We start from the raw sequence: 22,765 nt of genomic DNA, 5'->3' as shown, positions 1-22,765 counted from the left end.
TCTAGCATTATGAGGTGGTAGGGTATTTACTTTAAGACTCAATTATACAACTCTGTCTGTCAAGTTGTAGTAGTAAAAAGCTGTGTTAACCAATGTAATTAAGTTGAGTTTTATAGTATGATTCTCTGACTTCTTCTATTTTCTTGAAAGAGTGAATTGTGAATTGTTTGTGTTGTCGTCTCCTCTCCTCTCAGAAGCTTACATGCAGTTACAATCTTGTCTGAAAAAGAATATTAAAAAATAGGATAGTGTTTGAGACCACACGACCTCAAAAAGATCTTCATTTAATGTGGAGTGTTGGATGTGAAGTGAGTTCTACATGTGTGTTTTTAACCCATGACTATTTTAACGCCACATAGATTTGAGGGACGTATGACTATTTTAATGCCACATAGATTTGAGGGACGTTTGGGGGTCAAATTATATATCATTGACGATAGGAATATTTAACGTTTGAGGCGGACATCTAATTAGTTCATTTCTTTGATTTTACTTGATCTCTTTTCATTCCCATTAAAAAAAAAAAAAAAAACAACAACTATCGAGAATCTGACGTCTTTATACATGAAAGCATAAAATTTATCCTCAAATTCTTCCAAATAAGCAAGGATTAGGACTAGTTGCGGAGCAGCAACAGCATCACATTATCTGTGTTGCAGAATTCAAGTAAATCTCCGGCAATGGCAGAGTTTGTATCATACTTTTGGAGGATACGCAAACTATTGAAGTCTTATTATTTGATGAAGAATTGAAATCGAAGATGGGAAAGCGAGCAACAGAATTACAGTTAACAGGTACTTCTGATTTGTATTTTACAAGCTCACGGCCTATAACATATTATAAGCCCGACAGGTTGAACTCACGTCCTCAAGGATCATTCTATGTGGAAGCAATTCATCGTTCGAATTCATGGCGTATGCTCCTTTTGAGGTCTTCAGGAAGGTGATGGAGAAAATCTCTGACTATATCGGCACGGATAACAAGGGCAGTAACTCTAGTGAGGGCTTTAATAGACATAGTTGACATGGGGAGCTCATCCCATGTAACTTCTTCTCCGTAGAGGTCACCATCTTTTAGGACATTAGATGAGTTTCTTTCACTGTGAGAACCATGGGCATCTAGCTTTCCTTGCAGGATGAAGACCATCATATTAATTGTCTCTCCATCATGCACAATGTATTCACCTTTTCCAAATGACAGCAGCTCAATAGAGTCAATCAAATCATCTAGCTCATTTTGACCAATGGGTTTAAACGCCTTTACCTTTCACATTCAAGAAAAAGAATTAGCAAGTGTGATATCTCGTCATGAAAGAATTTTAGAAGAGGCAAGATCAAGTTTCCAGTACTTGAGCAATGCAAAAAGAAGAAAACTAACCTTCTTAAGTAAATCAAAGCAAAGTTCATGCCTTATCCTCCTCCGGAGGGAGTAGCAAAGTTCATAGAGAAAATATCTCACCGCATGGGCTGGGAGAACAAGGGCTAGACCTCCCGTGAGGGCGTTAATAGTCATAGTTGACTTGGGGAGCTCAGATGACCAAGCATTAAAAATATCCCACGTAACTTCTTCTCCACAGAGGTCACCATCTTGTAGGACGTTAATGGGGTTTATTTCACTGAGAGAACTACGGACCTCTACCTCTCCTTGCATGATAAAGACCATCTTATTAGTCGTATTTCCCTCATGCATAATGCAATCACCTTCTCTGAATAGCTGCATCTCAATAGACTCAGAAAGATCATCCAACTCATTTTGAGGAATGGGTTTAAACGCCTTTACCTTTCACATTCAAGAATATTGAGAATCAGTAAGTGCCATATCTCGTCAGGAAAGAAATTTGAGCTGACCACAACAGAGTAATATCTTTAGGGATAACAACTGAACATAGATAAATATTCAAGTTTTCACCAACCATACGAGGAGAAGGAACAAGAAATAACCTTCATCAATAATTCCAAGCCGAGGGCGCGCTCTATGCTCTTCTTGAGATTAGTGGGAAGCTCATGTAGAATAATACCTGCATCGGTGGTTTTGTTTTCCCAATTATGTTTAAGGTATTTTTTAATATCCTGTTTGAGATTCACAGAGAGCTTTTTGAGCAGCGGCCAATTCTCTATGCTCTCTATAGCTTTCAATATATTTTTTTCTTTCTTCTTTCTTTGAGACTCCATAGATGTCTGTTTCACAAATATAGTTCATAATTATTCATCAAATTCAATTCAACCTAAGCTGTGTAACAAATGCATTGATCAACTTTTTATAATGATCGCAATAGACAAATATATTGTCTGCGAGAGGCATCGCAGTTAAAAACAATGAAAAATTAATTTCATTTAGCTTCTCCTTAAAATATATGAACAGTAACCAATGCAAAATAGAACTTCACTTAGCTTATACAATTTTAATGATTCTATAAAGGCATTCAAGGTGATAAAGCAAAAAAAAAAAAAAAGAATCCTGGTTTTCTGTTATACATAATTTGCATGGAAAACCTAAATCATGTGAAAACAAGGTAATCATTAAATTTAGTACCAACCTGCAGGTTTCCAATGAGAAGTAAAAACAAAAGCATACCCAATATGCTCGTTGATATTGCAAATAAGTTTTCCGAGATATAGGTGCTTGTTTTGAGGTTTTGACCAAAGCCACTGCAAAAGGTGCACGGGACCAGTTTATAAAATTAGCTCAAACTAAGAAACTTAAAACAAAGATTAAAGCTTTCCAAGAGACAGCAAGAGGGAATAAGGGTCATATTGTGTGGTAGAGTAATTAAATAAAACAAAATAATAATACGTGCAAACCTAAGATTTTGTAGACTCCATTGGAAGCAGTATAACAACTTCTTTGGAAAATTTGTAGTTTCCACAACACGAGTCAGAAGAGCATCACTAAATATTCCAAAGTCAAAGAACTCGGTCTTTCGGGAATCTGTGCCTATGGGGCAAAAATCTTTCAGAGAGGTATGGTCTCCAATACTGTCCTTGCAGTAAAAGGAGTTGACACACCCAACATGAATTTCACAGGCTTTGGTCCAGCATTGCACTAATCGCTCAATGGAGAGAAAGTACCATAAGGCTCCGATAACCTAGAAGCAGTAAGCAGTCAGTCTCTTGGTGATCAGCATGAGCGCAAAAGTTTGGTCAATTTATCAAAGCAGCAAGAAGGTGCAGGCAAGAACTGCAATGAGGCTAAGTTAATGGCCTCTAAAAATCCAAATTTTGATAAAACTAAATCAACTGTCAATGAAAACATTTAATGGGGAGAATTTAGAGTTGGGGGAACAATATTGATAAACTAATTCATACTACGATAAATTACAATTTCTTATTGACATGAAGAAATGTCTGACTTCAGATAATCATTGAAATGGTGGTAATGGTAATTCAACTTACATCAATGCCTAGCATGAAGACAAATGGACTGAACTTGACTCTTGCCATTGCAGGTTCTCCAAAAGTGCCTGAAGAAATGAAAAGGTATGCCCGAAAAGACCTAGGCACAAATTGGCAAAGGACAACAGTTCTCAACAAGTACATCGCATTCAAAAACCTGGAGCCTCTCATTGCTGGGATGATCAATATAACCACCTAAACAATCCATATCGTTTCAAATCAAAATATGCAGAAATTCAAACGTAAGTCTGAATAGCACATATATTTCTGGGGATAGGTGGTCTTCAGATTCAATTGCTAGTAAAACAGATGGAAAGGACATAATTAGCAGAATCAAGAATCCCTTACCTGTGGTAGAGGAAGAACAGCTAGAAAGTCAATTAGGAACAGATATTTCCCTAACCTTGCGTACTGATCTTCATCTTGATCTTTTCTAGAACGCGCCACCAATAAATGTTTATGAAGTTGAGCAATGATATAAATCACATAAAAGGAATCGATGAGTGAACGAAAAACCATAACTGCAGTACCCAGCTTTTTGTCCAAGCGAACACACTTCCGGTGGTCATTGATCACGGGAATATGGAAGAAGAGAGGATCCACTAATGAGATCTCAATGGCTAATAAAACTATAAGTATCTTCTTAATCCACTTCACACTCTCATGAAGCGTTCTTATGTTTTGAATCTTTTGATCTAGCTTCCCATCAGTTTCTTCCTCCGAATTTTCTCCGCTTTCTCCTTTCTCTTCATCTCTTACGTTGTACCTGAGCGTATCAGAGACGGTATCATGGCCAATTAATATCGCTTTCCATAATAGGCGCCCAAAAAATTTCAAGGGCCAACAACTGATTAAGTAAATGATTAGAAAGTTCCTTGAAATTTATACACACAAAATTACTAAATATTTATTAATTATCATATACAAGACATGAATTGGGTCAGTACTAGAGTTTTCACTTTTCACGACAGTCTACATTCATAAATGGACAATATAAGAAAAGGGTTTGAGCAAGGTGATCAGGGAAGGTCCTAATGGTCATAGGGAAATATTGTGATGCTATCAGAGCTTTATGTGATGGTGATTTCTGTTTGAAATTAAGTGGAATTTTGGATAATCTGATACCCCAGCTACAACATCACTACATCAACACATATATAGCAATATTACAGTTATAGTGGGCATATAGTATCAGTATGCATACATATACGCTGTAATGTGATGAAATATCATGTGTGCATTGAAACTAACCTCATTAAACTGAAGCTTCAACCAAGTTGATAGGCAATCGACCGAGAAAAAGCTTGTAACTTTGAGAACAACTGGAAGTGAGGAAGTCTTGAGAGTTATATAACAAATACGAAGAGAGATGTCACTCATACCAAGCAAGGAACCATCTTCTTTTCTCTCGAGGATAACGATTCTGCTTCCTTTCTTTTCCGTTAGGGATTCTGCTCTGCTTTGGGAAATTCCCATGGCTGCGTGAGAGAGGGAGGAGGCAAATGGCTCCTTTTTGCTGGGCCTTGGACATCTATATAAAGTTACAAAATACACACCCATATATTTAAGCATTTTTATTTGTAAAAATATATTAAAAAAATTGACGTCAACCCGTTTTAGTTATCAATGAGTTCTAAAACATTAAAAATGAACGTCAACCCATTTTATTTTAGGGGTATTTTTTTCCAAAAAGAAATATACCTTATTACATTAGGTTATCAAATAAATTAGGTAATTGAGAACCATAAATACTCGAATCATGATAAAGATATAGTCAAAAAGATTAAAAAAGCAAGAAAAAAATCAAAAAACACAAACACGATCATTGACGATCTTCTTCTATATTCAAAGAGTGAATTGTTTGTGTTGTCATCTTCTCTTAGAAACTTATTACAGTCACAATCTTGTCTGAAAACAATATCAAAAAAAAAACACCCTCTACTAATAACAAATTATCATTTACGACAAGAATATTTGTTGTTTGAGGTAGACATCTAATTAGTTCATTTCTTTGATTTTACTTGATCTCTTTTCATTCCCATAAAAAAAAACTATGGAGAATCTGATGTCTTTTCCCACGAAAGCATAAAATTTATCCTCAAATTCTTCCAAATAACCAAGGATCAGGACTAGTTACAGAGACTTATCCAAAAAAAAAAAAGGACTAGTTACAGAGCAGCAACAGTAACATTATTGGTTCTGCAGGATTCAAGTAAATCTCTGACAGTGACAGAGCTTGTATCATATTTTTGGAGGATCCATTAACATTCAACGATTGAAAAGGTGACACTTTTTCCCATCAAATTATTATATTTTTAAAAATTGTGAATTTTGAATCTCTCTCCCAAGAACGCTCCTAGATCTATCACTGGCAACAATTACTGGCTACACCACCATCGCCTACCAACTACCATAGGCCAGCTTCGTTGACTCCATGTCTCACAAGTCAGTCCGCCAAACCCAAATATAGAGATTAGTTTCAATTCGTATTGAGATTGCAGATGTTTCAAATCCTGTCAGTAATCTCTTATGGAGGCTTGTTGCAAATCCAGTATTGAAATGTGAGGGTGATTGGTTGCGAGGAAGAAGATGTAAAGTTGAGGAAGTTTAGAGACAACAAGTTGATGAAGAAGCTCTTGATTGTGCAAGATTTAACAGATGGGGTAATGGCGTTGGCTGTTATTAGGGATGGGGAGGGGCTTCTCTTATGGCCGTTGTATTAAAACCATGTGGCAAGAGGATAATCCAAGGCCCAGATCTTGACTCAATTCTCTTGTATGTTGGCCTACAGGGTCAGTTGGCCTTGCGCTCTGTTGAAGTATAAAGGGCACGTTATTCTCTAACCGGTGAGAGTTTCCAAGAGGTATTAAGATTGTTGTATCCAGTGAAACGTTTAAAAATGCAGCAGTATCCAATATGGTCAAGCCTGACCTCTTCAATTTTAATTCTTGAATCTAACAATCTCCTCTTCTTATGTTTTGAGAACATGTCCACTAATAGTAATACTAGTTCTTTATTCTTGTAATCTTCTCCAATATAGTGGAACATATTAATTGCATATAATATAATTACAACGACAACTGACAAGAGGGGAAGGAGGGTGTGGATCTCATCCATTCTTTTTTGGGGATGGAGTTATAAAAAAAATTCCTCATATTCTAATTCAAGGCGTATAATCCTTTTGAGGTCGTAAGGAAGGCGACGGAGAATATCTCTCACTTCATCAGCTGAAAGAACAAGGGCTGTAACTCTGGTGAGGGGTTTAATAGTCATAGTTGACTTGGGGAGCTCTGATGACCAATCATTAAGAACATCCCATGTAACTTCTTCTCCACATAGGTCACCATCTTTTAGGACCTTAATGGGGTTTATTTCACTGAGAGAACTATGGACATCTAGCTTCCCTTGCACGATAAAGACCATCTTTTTCATTATGTCTCCCTCCTGCACAATGTATTCACCTTCTCCGAATGACAGCAGTTTAATAGAGTGAGTCAAATTATCTAGCTCATTTTGAAGAATGGGTTCAAACGCCTTTACCTTTCACATTCAAGAATATTGAGAATTAGTAAGTGTCATATTTCGTCAGGAAAGAAATTTAAAATACGCAAATCAAGATTCCACAAACTTTTCCTATTTTTAGCAGGCTTTATAGTAATGCAGAAAGAACAAAACTAACCTTCTTGAGTAAATCAAAGCAAAGTTCATGCCTTATGATCCTTCTCATTTCGTAGGGGAGGCCACGGAGAAAAGCTCTCACTTTATCGGATGGGAGAACAAGGGCATAACCTCTTGTGAGGGCTCCAATAGTCATAGTTGACTTGGGGAGCTCAGATGACCGATCAGCAAAAACATGCCACGTAACTTCTTCTCCGCAAAGGTCACCATCTCTTAGGGTGTTTCTTTCACTGAGACAACTATGGGCCTCTAGCATTCCTCGTATGATAAAGACCATCCTATTAGTTGTTTCTCCTTCATGCACAACATATTCACCTTGTCCGAATGACGACAACTCAATAGAGTCGATCAAATTATGTAGCTCATTTTGACCAATGGGTTTAAATGCTTTTACCTGTCACATTCAAGAACGATAAATAATCAATAAGTGTGATATCTCGTCATAAATTAAATACACAAGAGGCTTAATTTATTAGTGTGCATAAGCAATGCTAAAGAACAAAACTAACCTTCTTAAGTATATCAAAGCAAAGTTCATGTCTTACGCAACTTTTGAGGTGGTCAGGAAGTTGATGGAGAAACTCTCTCACTCTATCGGCTGGGAGAACAAGGGCATGAACTCTTGTGAGGGCTTTAATAGTCACAGTTGACTTCCAGATATCATATGACGGCGAATCATCAAAAACATCCCATATAACTTCTTCTCCACAAATGGCGCCCTCTTTTAAGACATTAGTTGAGTTTATATCATTGAGAGAACTAAGGGCCTCCAGCTCTCCTTGCACGATAAAGACCATGTTTTTAACTACTTCTCCCTCCTGCTCAATATATTCACCTTCATCGAATAGCTTCAGTTCAATAGACGTAGACAGATTATCCAGTAAATCTTGATCAACGCATTTAAACACCTTTGCAGTTCACATTCAAGAGTAAGAATCAGTAAGTGCGATACCTCATCGGGAAATAAACTTGAGCTTACCACAACAGAGTAATATCTATATATATATATATATATATAGGGATAACAATTCAACACAGACAAATATTCAAGTTTTCACCAACCATAAGAGAAGGAACCAGAAACAACCTTCTTCAATGATTGCAAGCCGAGTTCGCACTCTACGCTCCTCTTGAGGCCAATGGGAAGCTGAAGTAGAATACTAAGTGGATCGACGGTTTTTTTTTCCCAATTATATTTAAGGTATTTTATAATATCCTGTTTGAGATTCACAGAGAGCTTTTTGAGAGGCGGCCATTTCTTTATGCTCTGTATAGCTTGCAATCTCCTTCGTTCTTTCTCCTCCATGCTTTGAGACTCCACAAGTGTCTGTTTCAAAAGTACATAGAGTTCATAATTATCCATCTCATTCAATTCAACCTAAGCCAATGTACCAAACCACCATCATCCAATTTCGAGTATATGCCTTGACCACCTCAGGTGAGGTGTTGTTGGCTTTGCATGGAACACCAAAATCCAAAATCATATGAGAACAAGGTAGTAATAATTAAATATATATAGTACCAACCTTCAGGTATTCAAAGAGTTGAACAAACAAAAGCGCGCCCAAGATGCTCATGCAAATTGCAAATAAGTTTTCCGAGAGATGGGAGCTTGTTCGGAGGTTTTCACCAAAGCTACTGCAAAAGGTGGACGGTACCAGTTTATAATAATAGATCTAATAATTAAAAACAAGATTAAAACTTTCCCAAAGAGCGCAAGAGAGAACTAAATAAAACCAAAAATGTTTTGAACCCAAAAATGAATCATAAAAGTTAATTAAGATCTCATAAAAGAATTCCTCATATTTATTTATTTATCTATTTATAAGGCGAACCTAAGATTTTGCAGACTCCATTGGAAAGTGTATACAAACTTCTTTGGAAAATATGTCACTTCCATAATACGAGATCTAACAGCATCAGTATATAGTCCAAAGTCAAAGAACTCAGTCGGTTCTGTATATATGCCTGTGCCGCAATAACCTTTCAGAGAGCGACGGTCTCCGGCAATATTGCCGTTGCAGTAAAAGGAGTTGATAGGCAGAACGAGAGTTTTAAAGGCTTTGGTCCAGCATTGCACTAATCGCTGAATGGAGAGAAAGTACCATAAGGCTCCAATAACCTATAAGCAGTAAGCAGTCGTCAGTCTGTTGTTGATCAGCATATATATATGATCGAGCGCAAAAGTTTGGTCAATTTTATGAAAGGGGCAATAAGTTGCAGGAACGAACTGCAATGAGGCTAAGCTAATGGCGTCTAAGAAGTTCAAATACAACTTACATTAATGCATAGCAAGAAGATAAATGGACTGAACTTGACTCTTGCCTTTCCAGCTTCTCCAAAAGTGCCTGAAGTAATGAAACGGTATACCCGAAAAGACCTAGGTACAACTTGGCAAATGACAACATATCCCAACACGTACATCGCATTCAAAACCCTGGAGCCTCTCATTCCTGGGATGATCAATATAACCATCTAGACAAATCCGATTGTTAGTAAATTAAACAGATGGAGGAAAGGACGTAAATAATTAGCTGAATCAAGAATAACTTACCTGTGGTAGAGGAAGAACAGCTAGGAATTCAATTAGGAACAAACAATATTTCTTTACTCTTATGCACTGATCTTTATCTTTATCTTTATCTTTATCTTTTCCTTTTCCAGAACATGCCGGCGACAAATATTTATGAAGCTTACCAATGATGTAAATCACATAAAATAAATCGATGAGTGAACGTAAAATCATAACTACAGTCCCCAGCTTTTTATCCAAGCGAACACACTTCTGTTGGTCATTGATCACCGGGATTAAGAAGAAGAGAGGATCCACTAATGAGGCCTCAGTGGCTAATAGCAAAGTAAATATCTTAGCCCATTTCCCTGCTTTTTCTGATCTGCTTTTTCCTTCCTTTACATCACTTGTGTTGGACCTGAGCGAATAACGCACTGTATCATGGCCAATTCATAATGCTTTCCATAATATGAACCCACAAAATCTCAAGGGCCAACAACTGATGAATAATTAAAGGATTAGAGAGTTCCTCGAAATTTATACCCACAAAATTACAAAGTATTTTGTGGGTATAAATTGGGTCAGTACTAGAGTTTTCACTGGAGTCTAGTAGTCTACATTCATAAATAGAGACATATAAGAAAAGGGTGAGCGCAAGGTGATGCTATCAGAGCTTTATGTGATGGTGATTTCTGTTTGAAAATATGTGGAATTTTGGATAATATGATACTCCAGTTACAACATTACCACATCAACACATATAGAGCAATATTATACTTGTACTGGCACTATAGTATCAGTAAGAATACAAAGACGCTGTAATGTGATGTAATATCATGTGTACAATTAATTGTGCAGTGAAACTAACCCCATCGAACCGAAGCTTCGAGCAAGTTGACAGGCAATCGACCAAGAAAACGCTTGTAAATTTGAGAATAGCTCAAGTGAGAAAGTCGATCTTAAGAGTTATATAGAAAATACCAAGGGAGATGTCACTCATACGACCAAGCAAGGAACCATCTTCTTTCCTCTTATGGATAACTATTCTGCTTCCTTTCTTTCCTGTTGGGGATACTGCTCTGCTTTGGGAAGTTCCCATGGCTGCGTGAGGGAGGTAGAAGGCAAATGGCTCCTTTTTTCTGGGCCATGGACATCTCTATCTATATAAGGTTATAAACCCAAATTATTTATTTGACAATTATGGCATCTTACAGGATTATATGTCTTTAAAAAACAATAAAAATTGACGTCAACCCCATTTATTTATCAATGACTTCTAAAGCATTCAAAAAAAAAATGAACGTCAATCAACCCATTTTATTTTATCAATATTTCTTTTTTCAACGTCAACCCAATTTATTTTATCAATTACTTTTTTCTTTTCCCCAAAGAAACAAATTTTATATGGGTTTTCTCTTCAATGTTAGTACTTTTTTTTTCTCAGGTTTCAATGTTAGTAGTTACTATTTATTATAGTAAATATTACTTTTCATGATTGAAAATAACATTTGTTATAACTCAGTTACTCATTGTTGAACGTTATATTTTGGTCACTGATGTACGTACATAATTGTTTCTCAGTCAATTGGTTGTTCATCTCGGCCATCTCAACATATTTAACAGTAACAAGATAAAAAGGACACACGCCGCATAACTGTATAAAATCTCGTATCCATATCTTGAGGAAAACCCAGACCCTAAGTTTTCACTAATCTCACTTATGTTACAATTTTGTCTGAAAATAATGCTTTTTTTTATTAAAAAAAAAAAAAAACACACCCGCAACCTCTGCTAGTATCAAAATCACATAGCAAATATATATGATGCTTGGAATCTTTGTTGTTTGAGGCAGACATCTAATTAATTCGTTTCTTTGATCTTACTGTATCTCCTTTCCTTCCCCAAGAAACTATGGAGAATTTGATGTCTTTAACCATGAAAGCAAAAGATTTCTCCTCAAATGCTTCCAACGAAACAAGGATTACGACGACTCAAGACTCTCACTTTTATCTCTCAGCCTCAAGCCTCTCTCTGACTCTCTCCTCTCTATGCCTCACGCCTCTCTTTTCTCTCTACCTCACGCATCTCTCTCTTTCCCTTTCCAAGATTCGACTTTCTCACTCTCTCTTCAATCTCTATTTTATTTTGGAATCATTACTCTCTCGCTTTGCGTTTTGTTTTATTTGAGTTTTGCAAATCTTTTTTTTCTAGACCTGCACTTCTGGACAATCTGAATATATTGTTGAATATTTGGATGTATTATTGATACGTTACACGTATTGTTGAAGAAAAAAGAAGGATTTTTTTCTCAAAATCTCGGTTCTTGTCCATTTTAATGGGGAATGGGTCATTTTTAGGTTAAAAAGGGTGAAACTCTGTAGTTAATTAAAAATCATATGAAATCATTATGGGCGAAAATAATAGATCTTAGCAAAAATTTTCAAAAAATTATGAAAATTTGACCAACAGTGAAATTTCTTGTTTTAGTGATTATATGTATTCCGTTTGCTATGAAATTTTATATGAACGTTCTTACATGTTTAATATGATTTATCATGAGTGAAACTTAAGGAAATGTCATTGTTTTGATTGAAAATCTCACTGATTTTAAAATTTCACTGTATATTACTTGTTTGAGTGATCATATGTACTCTATTTGTCATGAAATTTCCTATAAATATTTTTACATACTTTATAAGATTTCAAATGATTGATTACTGTTATGATTGAAAACCTCATTGATGTAAAATAAGTTCACTATTGAATAAAATTTAATATCTATATCTTGACGAAAACTCAAACTTTGCATTGATCTGGCTTATTTACTATTTGAGGCAGGTATCTAACAAAAATGTTAGGGATCCCAACAATCCTAGCAACCAGTCATGATTATTGATTGATGTAAGTGTAGGGACCCACAAAACCTGATGTACATCAATCAAGGGACATGATTGGTTATTGGGATGATTGGGATCCCATTTACTAGAATCCTTATCACTTCTGGGTATCTAATTAGTTCATTTTTTTGATTATATTGATCTCTTTTCCTTCCCACAAGAAACCATGGAGAATCTGATGTCTTTACCCATGAAAGCAAAAAATTTATCCTCAATTCTTCCAAAGAAACAAGGATTAGGAAGAATTACAGTGCAGCAACAATATCACACAACAAAGATATCTTTAGATATAACAATTGAATATTGACAAATATTCAAGTTTTCACCAATCATACAAGGAGAAGCCGAGAAGGAACCAGAAACAACCTTCTTCAATGATTCCAAGCTGAGTGCGTGCTCTATGCTCTTTGTAGCTTTCAATCTCTATTTTTTCTTTCTCCTCCATGCTTTGAGATTCCATAAATGTCTGTTTCAAAAGTATATATATAGTTCATAATTATCCATCAAATTCAATTCAACCTAAGCCACGTAACAAAAGCCTTGATAAATTTTTCTTGTTATAATGAAGAGACCCAATCGCAATAGGGGATACCTACATATATATATATATATATATATATATATATATATGTATATATATATTGTCTGTGAGAGGCATCACAGTTAAAAAACAATGAAAACCTGATTTCATTTCAAAAAAGTAAAATAGAACTGTTGCAAAACGGGTTCCCTTACAAACGATCACAGTTTATAGAACAATATAGAGAAACAATTGAAAAGAGAAAGAGAGAAGAAAGAACACAGGATTTACGAGGTTCGGCAATGTGCCTACATTCTCGAGGTTTGTGGCTATTTTCAATATAGGAAATTCCTTAGTACATTCGGCTAGGGTTTTCACAAAAATATAATTTTACCCCCATACAAAAATAACCAACCCACATCAGTAATACCGTGCCATACCCACGACTTCCTCTTTCCTTAGAGCTTTTAGGTATTAGATAATATTTCTAATATTATCCATTATTTAATAAGAACTTCTCTTCGCTCATATAGTAATCATTTATAAACCGAGGACATTATACTTGTATATTCAAACATGTCTCGCAGTGCGACTAGCGAATTATTGACTCGCATTGAGCATAGTTATGCATCTAGAACTTAGAGTTGCAGCTTGTATTGTCTCTATTGTTGTTGGTCTCCTCCACACAACATTTTTCCTCAGCAACACCCCCTCCCATATCTTCTAGCAATAAGACATGCCCCCATAAAACATCGATTTGTTGAAAGAGGGAGCATATTCAAAAAAATCCTAACCAAAACGTCCGACAAAATGTAAAATGGCACACAAGAAAACTCAAACAATCAAAACAAAAAAACTATTATTGTATTGTATGGTTTGTATGTTATGTTACATTGCTAAAGCGATGTTGAGTGGTAGTAGGTAAGGGAAGTTGTTTACCAATTCTAAAATCGGGTCTTGTAGCTGCTGCCAATGATTCCATCTTGTTTGGAGTATGCTTGGATTGTTTTGGTGCTTGGTTTCCTGAGCATTTTTTGTAGGGTTTATAGCTCCTTTTTTCACTTCTCTCTTATTGGTTTTTTCACTCTTTTTGGGTATGCCCTTCGTATTTTGTATTCTACTTTTTTAATGTTATTTTTTACTTACCAAAAAAAGTAAGGGAAGTCGTTTATTTTCAACAAGTTAATTTGGTAAAGGTGTCGACCACTTGTCCACCATTTTACGATCTGGTAGGGTATTTGCTTTAAGACTCAATTACAGAATCTGTCAAGTTGAAGTACTAAAAAGCTGTGCGTGTGTGTGTGTGTTTTTTTAGTAACTCAGTAGATATATATATCATAACTGAAAAAGAAGATAGCAAGGCATCAAATGGGATGGCCTGAAAAAGTAGAGATACACGATAACAACTACAGAAAACAACATAACCAACTAGGGAGAGGAAAATCTACAAGAGAGAGGTTCCAATGTAATTAAGTTCAGTTTTATAGTATGATTCACTGAGTTCTTCTTCTATATTCTTACAAGAGTGAATTGTTTGTGTTGTCATCTCATCTCAGAAGCTTACATTTACAATCTTGTCTGAAAAGAATATCAAAAAAAAAAAGAAAAAAAAAAGCACCCTCTCGTGGTAACAAATATCATTGAGACAGGATATTTGTTGTTTGAGGCATTCATCTAATTAGTTCATTTCTTTCATTTTACTTGATCTCTTTTCATTCCCATAAGGAGAATCTGATGTCATTACCCATGAAGGGATAAAATTTATCCTCAAATTCTTCCAAATAAGCAAGGATTAGGACTAGTTAAGGAGCAGCAACAGTATCACATTATCGGTGTTGCAGAATTCAAGTAAATCTCCGGCAATGGCAGAGCTTGTATCATATTTTTGGAGGATACGTAAACTATTGAAGTCTTATTATTTGATGAAGAATTGAAATTGAAGATGGGAAAGCGAGCAACAGAATTACAATTTACAGGTACTTCTGATTTGTATTTTACAGGCTCACGGCCAAACACATTATGAGCCCGACAGGTTGAACTCACGTCCTCAAGGATCATTCTATGTGGAAGCAATTCATCGTTCGAATTCATGGCGTATGCTCCTTTTGAGGTCTTCAGGAAGGTGATGAAGAAAATCTCTGACTATATCGGCACGGATAACAAGGGCAGTAACTCTAGTGAGGGCTTTAATAGACATAGTTGACCTGGGCAGCTCATCCCATGTAACTTCTTCTCCATAGAGGTCACCATCTTTTAGGACATTAGATTCACTGTGAGAACTATGGGCATCTAGCTTTCCTTGCAGGATGAAGACCATGTTATTAATTGTCTCTCCATCATGCACAATGTATTCACCTTTTCCAAATGACAGCAGCTCAATAGAGTCAATCAAATCATCTAGCTCATTTTGACCAATGGGTTTAAACGCCTTTACCTTTCACATTCAAGAAAAAGAATCAGCAATTGTGATATCTCGTCATGAAAGAAATTTAGAAGAGGCAAAATCAAGTTTCCAGTACTTGAGCAATGCAAAAAGAAGAAAACTAACCTTCTTAAGTAAATCAAAGCAAAGTTCATGCCTTATCCTCCTTCGGAGGGAGTAGCAAAGTTCATAGAGAAAATATCTCACTGCATGGGCTGGGAGAACAAGGGCTAGACCACCCGTGAGGGCGTTAATAGTCATAGTTGACTCGGGGAGCTCAGATGACCAAGCATTAAAAATATCCCATGTAACTTCTTCTCCACAGAGGTCACCATCTTGTAGGACGTTAATGGGGTTTATGTCACTGAGAGAACTACGGACCTCTACCTCTCCTTGCATGATAAAGACCATCTTATTAGTCGTATTTCCCTCATGCATAATGCAATCACCTTCTCTGAATAGCTGCATCTCAATAGACTCAGAAAGATCATCCAACTCATTTTGAGGAATGGGTTTAAACGCCTTTACCTTTCACATTCAAGAATATTGAGAATCAGTAAGTGCCATATCTCGTCAGGAAAGAAATTTGAGCTGACCACAACAGAGTAATATCTTTAGGGATAACAACTGAACATAGATAAATATTCAAGTTTTCACCAACCATACGAGGAGAAGGAACAAGAAATAACCTTCATCAATAATTCCAAGCCAAGGGCGCGCTCTATGCTCTTCTTGAGATTAGTGGGAAGCTCATGTAGAATAATACCTGCATCGGTGGTTTTGTTTTCCCAATTATGTTTAAGGTATTTTTTAATATCCTGTTTGAGATTCACAGAGAGCTTTTTGAGCAGCGGCCAATTCTCTATGCTCTCTATAGCTTTCAATATATTTTTTTCTTTCTTCTTTCTTTGAGACTCCATAGATGTCTGTTTCACAAATATAGTGCATAATTATTCATCAAATTCAATTCAACCTAAGCTGTGTAACAAATGCATTGATCAAATTTTTATAATGATCGCAACAGACCAATATATTGTCTGCGAGAGGCATCACAGTTAAAAACAATGAAAAATTAATTTCATGTATCTTCTCCTTAAAATATATGAACAGTAATCAATGCAAAATAGAACTTCACTTAGCTTATACAATTTTAATGATTCTATAAAGGCATTCAAGGTGATAAAGCAAAAAAAAAAAAAAAAAAGAATCCTGGTTTTCTGTCATACATAATTTGCATGGAAAACCTAAATCATGTGAAAACAAGGTAATCATTAAATTTAGTACCAACCTGCAGGTTTCCAATGAGAAGTAAAAACAAAAGCATACCCAATATGCTCGTTGATATTGCAAATAAGTTTTCCGAGATATAGGTGCTTGTTTTGAGGTTTTGACCAAAGCCACTGCAAAAGGTGCATGGGACCAGTTTATAAAATTAGCTCAAACTACGAAACTTAAAACCAAGATTAAAGCTTTCCAAGAGACAGCAAGAGGGAATAAGGGTCATATTGTGTGGTAGAGTAATTAAATAAAACAAAATAATAATACGTGCAAACCTAAGATTTTGTAGACTCCATTGGAAGCAGTATAACAACTTCTTTGGAAAATTTGTAGTTTCCACAACACGAGTCTGAAGAGCATCACTAAATATTCCAAAGTCAAAGAACTCGGTCTTTCGGGAATCTGTGCCTATGGGGCAAAAATCTTTCAGAGAGGTATGGTCTCCAATATTGTCCTTGCAGTAAAAGGAGTTGACACACCCAACATGAATTTCACAGGCTTTGGTCCAGCATTGCACTAATCGCTCAATGGAGAGAAAGTACCATAAGGCTCCGATAACCTAGAAGCAGTAAGCAGTCAGTCTCTTGGTGATCAGCATGAGCGCAAAAGTTTGGTCAATTTATCAAAGCAGCAAGAAGGTGCAGGCAAGAACTGCAATGAGGCTAAGCTAATGGCCTCTAAAAATCCAAATTTTGATAAAGCTAATCAACTTTCAATGAAAACATTTAACGGGGAGAATTTAGAGTTGGGGGAACAATATTGATAAACTAATTCATACTACGATAAATTACAATTTCTTATTGACATGCAGAAATGCCCGACTTCAGAAAATCATTGAAATGGTGGTAATGGTAATTCAACTTACATCAATGCCTAGCATGAAGACAAATGGACTGAACTTGACTCTTGCCATTGCAGGTTCTCCAAAAGTGCCTGAAGAAATGAAAAGGTATGCCCGAAAAGACCTAGGTACAAATTGGCAAAGGACAACAGTTCTCAACAAGTACATCGCATTCAAGAACCTGGAGCCTCTCATTGCTGGGATGATCAATATAACCACCTAAACAATCCATATCGTTTCAAATCAAAATATGCAGAAATTCAAACGTAAGTCTGAATAGCACCTATATTTCTGGGGATAGGTGATCTTCAGATCCAATTGTTATTAAAACATATGGAAAGGACATAATTAGCAGAATCAAGAATCCCTAACCTGTGGTAGAGGAAGAACAGCTAGAAAGTCAATTAGGAAAAGATATTTCCCTAACCTTGTGTACTGATCTTCATCTTGATCTTTTCTATAATGCGCCACCAATAAATGTTTATGAAGTTGAGCAATGATATAAATCACATAAAAGGAATCGATGAGTGAACGAAAAACCACAACTGCAGTCCCCAGCTTTTTGTCCAAGCGAACACACTTCCGGTGGTCATTGATCACGGGGATATGGAAGAAGAGAGGATCCACTAATGAGATCTCAATGGCTAATAAAACTATAAGTATCTTCTTAATCCACTTCACACTCTCACGAAGCGTTCTTATGTTTTGAATCTTTTGATCTAGCTTCCCATCTGTTTCTTCCTCCGAATTTTCTCCGCTTTCTCCTTTCTCTTCATCTCTTATGTTGTACCTGAGCGTAGCAGAGACAGTATCATGGCCAATTAATATTGCTTTCCATAATAGGCGCACAAAAAATTTCAAGGGCCAACAACTGATTAAGTAAATGATTAGATAGTTCCTTGAAATTTATACCCACAAAATTACTAAATATTTATTAATTATCATATACAAGACATGAATTGGGTCAGTACTAGAGTTTTCACTTTTCACGACAGTCTACATTCATAAATAGACAATATAAGAAACGGGTTTGAGCAAGGTGATCAGGAAGGTCCTAATGGTCATAGGGAAATATTGTGATGCTATCAGAGCTTTATGTGATGGTGATTTCTGTTTGAAATTAAGTGGAATTTTGGATAATCTGATACCCCAGTTACAACATCACTACATCAACATATATGGAGCAATATTATAGTTATAGTGGGCATATAGTATCAGTATGCATACATATACGCTGTAATGTGATGAAATATCATGTGTGCATTGAAACTAACCTCATTAAACTGAAGCTTCAACCAAGTTGATAGGCAATCGACCGAGAAAAAGCTTGTAACTTTGGGAACAACTGGAAGTGAGGAAGTCTTGAGAGTTATATGAGAAATACGAAGAGAGATGTCACTCATACCAAGCAAGGAACCATCTTCTTTTCTCTCGAGGATAACGATTCTGCTTCCTTTCTTTTCCGTTAGGGATTCTGCTCTGCTTTGGGAAATTCCCATGGCTGCGTGAGAGGGAGGAGGCAAATGGCTCCTTTTTGCTGGGCCTTGGACATCTATATAAAGTTTTTGTTTTTTTTTTTTTGAAAGAGGATCATGGACCCAGTTGTATTAGGATGAGGACTAGTTACACCCCCAACTTAACTAAGTACACTCCAATCTAAATAAACTCCAGGTAAAAACATAATAATTATGGGTACATCCCTGATTTCTGTTTTTTCTAAAAAATACCATCTACACCCCATTCTACCCTAATTCTCAATTCTTCTCTACAAAGGTGGCGGTGAAGGTGGAGAGTTGCTCTGCCAGGAGAAGCTCAGAGGTGATGTTTAGGGTCAGAAAGGAGGAGGTGGTGGTTGAGATGGAGGAGACAGGTTAATTGGGTCACAAAAGAATTTGGGTTGAAGATGGAACCTGGAGGAGGATGCCCAAATTCGTAGCACCACTACTGCTTCGCTATACTGGAATCTCGCCAAAATCGGTGGTTATCACATTATCGTCTTCATCATCGGCACTGACTGGGTTCTCGATGATGGTCATGGTGGGAGTTCTAGGACTCCATGAGGCTTGATTTGTAGGCTTGATTATATCTGGTCCATTCATTTGTAGGCTTAATTTACATGCTCGATTTATGAGTTGAAGGCAGAGGAAGGTTGTTGCATACTTGATGTATGAGTGGAAGGTAGGGAGGAGATTTTTGCAGATGTGTGAGTTGAAGGTAGGGGAAGAAGAACAAGAAAGTGATTTTAGGGTTAAAATAGTAGGGACGATGGGTGTTGATAGATGAGGGATTTTAGTTGGTCAATGAGGTGTATTTAGTTCAGTGATAAGTGTAAATAGTCCTCATCTTGTATTAGAGAAAAAACCAATACAAAACCACTACCCAATGGTCACTTTCTCTCCCCGTAGGAAGACGAAACACAATAAACTAAAAGACTACAATCAAAACATGAAGAACTAAAAACAAAACAAAAACTTAGACCTTGGACACAACCCAACTACCAAAAAAAAAAGACTGAACTACTAATAACAGCCCAAGGGGACCCCAAACCTGGAAGCACAGCCCCCTACACACCACTTCTAACGTCAGAAGAACATTCCCTTACTACAATTACCTCCTCCTCGGGGGGAACTTCCTCAATCCAAGATAGAAAAGAGTTGACCAAAATGTCTTTTTGTGCAAGAAGATGAACCGCCTCATTAAAGTCTCTCTTAACATGGGAAACCTTCCATTGAACAAATAAACCCAGCAAACTAATTATATCCAAAACAATCACACCCCAATCCGATAAATTGTTAAACAATCACATCTATATAAAGTTACAAATTACAAACTCAAATATTTAAGCATTTTTATTTGTAAAAATATATTAAAAAAATTGACGTCAACCCGTTTTATTTATCAATGACTTCTAAAACATTAAAAATGAACGTCAACCCATTTTATTTTAGGGGTATTTTTTTTTCAAAAAGGAATATACCTTATTATATTAGGTTATTCAATAAATTAGGTAATTGAGAATTGTAAGTATTCGAGTCCCATAAAGATATGGTACAACCAAAAGAGTTAAAAAAGCAAGAAAAAAAATCAAAAAACACAGAGACGATGATTGACCATCTTCTTCTATATTCTTAAAAGAGTGAATTGTTTGTGTTGTATCTCCTCTCAGAAGCTTACGGTTTACAATCTTGTCTGAAAAGCATATTAAAAAAAAAAGACACCCTCTGCTAGTAATAAATTATCATTGACAGGAATAATATTAGTTGTTTGAGGCAGGCATCTAATTAGTTAATTTCTTTGATTTTACTTGATCTCTTTTCATTCCCATAATAAAAAATAAATAAAAAAAAACAGAGAATCTGATGTCTTTTTCCATGAAAGCATAAAATTTATCCTCAAATTCTTCCAAATAACCAAGGATTAGGACTAGTTACAGAGTAGCAACAGTAACATTATCGGTGCTGCAGGATTCAAGTAAATTTCCGACAGTGATAGAGCTTGTATCATATTTTTGGAGGATCCATTAACATTCAACGATTGAAAAGGTGGCACTTTTTCCCATCAAATTATTATATTCTTAAAAATTGTGAATTTTGAATCTCTCTCCCAAGAACGCTCCTAGATCTATCACTGGCAGCAATTACTGGCCACACCGCCGTCTCCTACCAGAGGCCAGCTTCATTGACTCCATGTCTCACAAATCAGTCCGCGAAACCCAAAGATAGAGATTAGTTTCAATTTGTATTGAGATGAGATTAAAGATGTTTCAAATCCTGTCAGTAATCTCTTATGGAGGCTTGTTTCAAATCCAGTATTGAAATGTGAGGGTGATTGGTTGCACGGAAGAAGATGTAAAGTTGAGGAAGTTTAGAGACAACAAGTTGATGAAGAAGCTCTTGATTGTGCAAGATTTAACGGATGGGGTAATGGCGCTGGCTGATACTAGGGATGGAGAGGGGCTTCTCTTCATGTGGCAAGAGCATAATCATTGGATGTTAATTGGAGACTTTGGAATTCTGAATGAATTTCATAATAACTTACTTTTTTGAGATCCAATTGAGACGATTTATATGGCCTAAGCTCTACACAATTCTTTCTAATACATATTTGAAGATTCAAACATCAAATCGAGACTCAAAGTTTGTACATCGAAACATTTTTGACGATTTTTGTGACATGCTAAGTTGGATCTTGCATTCATCTCTGTTTGGCACTGTAAAATTTTCTCCCCTCCATCATCTATTTGATTCATTTGCTTTTATTGAGGCTTAATCTTAGATATATGATTAGTTCTCACAATTTTTTTTCCTCAATGATACCAAGAAATTGGTACCACTTTTCCTCACTTATTTCTTATGACTTATGCGCACCGGAAGCCGCAGAAGCCAACACAAAGTTATGTCCCCACAGTTTTTTGGCTTCAAGCTTTTCAAGCCCTGAAACTGGAATTGGAAAGCTGGGATTTCTCATTATTCATTGGTGGCGAGCGATCTCACTTGGCCTTGCGCTCCGTTGAAGTATAAAGGGCTCCTATTCTCTAACCGATGAGAGTTTCTAAGAGGTATTATGATTGTTGTACCAAGTGAAAGTTTAAAAATGCAGCAGTATCAGTAGCCACTATGGTCAAGCCTGACCTCTTCAATTTTAATTCTTGAATGTAACGGTCTCCTCTTCTTATGTTTTGAGAACACGTCCACTAATAGTAATACTAGTTCTTTATTCTTGTAATCTTGTAATATTCTCCAATACAGTGGAACATATTAATCGCATATAATAGAATTACAATGACAACTGACTAGAGGGGGAGGAGGGTGTGGATCTCATCCATTCTTTTTTGGGGATGGAGTTAAAAAAAATCTCATTTTTTTAATTCAAGGCCTATGATACTTTTGAGGTTGTAAGGAAGGCGACGGAGAAAATCTCTCACTTCATCAGCTAAAAGAACAAGGGTTGTAACTCTGGTGAGGGCTTTAATGGTCATAGTTGACGAGGGGAGCTCTGATGACCAATCATTAAGAACATCCAATGTAACTTCTTCTCCACAGAGGTCACCATCTTTTAGGACCTTAATGGGGTTCATTTCACTGAGAGAACTATGGACCTCTAGCTTTCCTTGCACAATAAAGATCATCTTATTAATTATGTCTCCCTCCTGGACAATGTATTTACCTTCTTCGAAGGACAGCAGCTTAATAGATTGAGTCAAATTATCTAGTGCATTTTGAAGA

General features: G+C 36.3%; 2 protein-coding genes across 4 annotated transcripts; both read right to left on the bottom strand.

Moving 5' to 3' along the window:
- Window positions 1-541: 541 nt before the first annotated feature.
- Window positions 542-4,903, bottom strand: LOC119984538 (cyclic nucleotide-gated ion channel 1-like). 2 transcript variants are annotated; one of them, XM_038828537.1, is made up of 8 exons: window positions 4,644-4,903; window positions 3,741-4,158; window positions 3,393-3,587; window positions 2,802-3,085; window positions 2,537-2,648; window positions 1,941-2,177; window positions 1,378-1,779; window positions 542-1,263 (listed from the first exon to the last, which is right to left on the bottom strand). In XM_038828537.1, exons 1-8 carry the CDS (start codon window positions 4,646-4,648, stop codon window positions 895-897), a joined length of 2,022 nt encoding a protein of 673 aa, XP_038684465.1. In that variant the 5' UTR covers window positions 4,649-4,903; the 3' UTR covers window positions 542-894. The 2 variants fall into 2 exon arrangements, with proteins under 2 accessions (XP_038684465.1, XP_038684466.1); XM_038828538.1 differs by having other exon boundaries at window positions 1,941-2,017; window positions 2,575-2,648.
- A 9,874-nt stretch (window positions 4,904-14,777) lies between these two features.
- On the bottom strand, window positions 14,778-18,905 carry LOC119984606 (cyclic nucleotide-gated ion channel 1-like). 2 transcript variants are annotated; one of them, XM_038828637.1, is made up of 8 exons: window positions 18,815-18,905; window positions 17,913-18,330; window positions 17,565-17,759; window positions 16,975-17,258; window positions 16,748-16,821; window positions 16,111-16,187; window positions 15,548-15,949; window positions 14,778-15,433 (listed from the first exon to the last, which is right to left on the bottom strand). In XM_038828637.1, exons 1-8 carry the CDS (start codon window positions 18,817-18,819, stop codon window positions 15,074-15,076), a joined length of 1,815 nt encoding a protein of 604 aa, XP_038684565.1. In that variant the 5' UTR covers window positions 18,820-18,905; the 3' UTR covers window positions 14,778-15,073. The 2 variants fall into 2 exon arrangements, with proteins under 2 accessions (XP_038684565.1, XP_038684564.1); XM_038828636.1 differs by having other exon boundaries at window positions 14,782-15,433; window positions 16,111-16,347; window positions 16,710-16,821.
- Window positions 18,906-22,765: the final 3,860 nt, after the last annotated feature.

The sequence above is a fragment of the Tripterygium wilfordii genome, chromosome 18, assembly GCF_013401445.1.
Source record: "Tripterygium wilfordii isolate XIE 37 chromosome 18, ASM1340144v1, whole genome shotgun sequence".
In the NCBI taxonomy this organism is placed as follows: domain Eukaryota; kingdom Viridiplantae; phylum Streptophyta; class Magnoliopsida; order Celastrales; family Celastraceae; genus Tripterygium; species Tripterygium wilfordii.
This window is presented reverse-complemented; position numbering and strand designations above follow the sequence as displayed.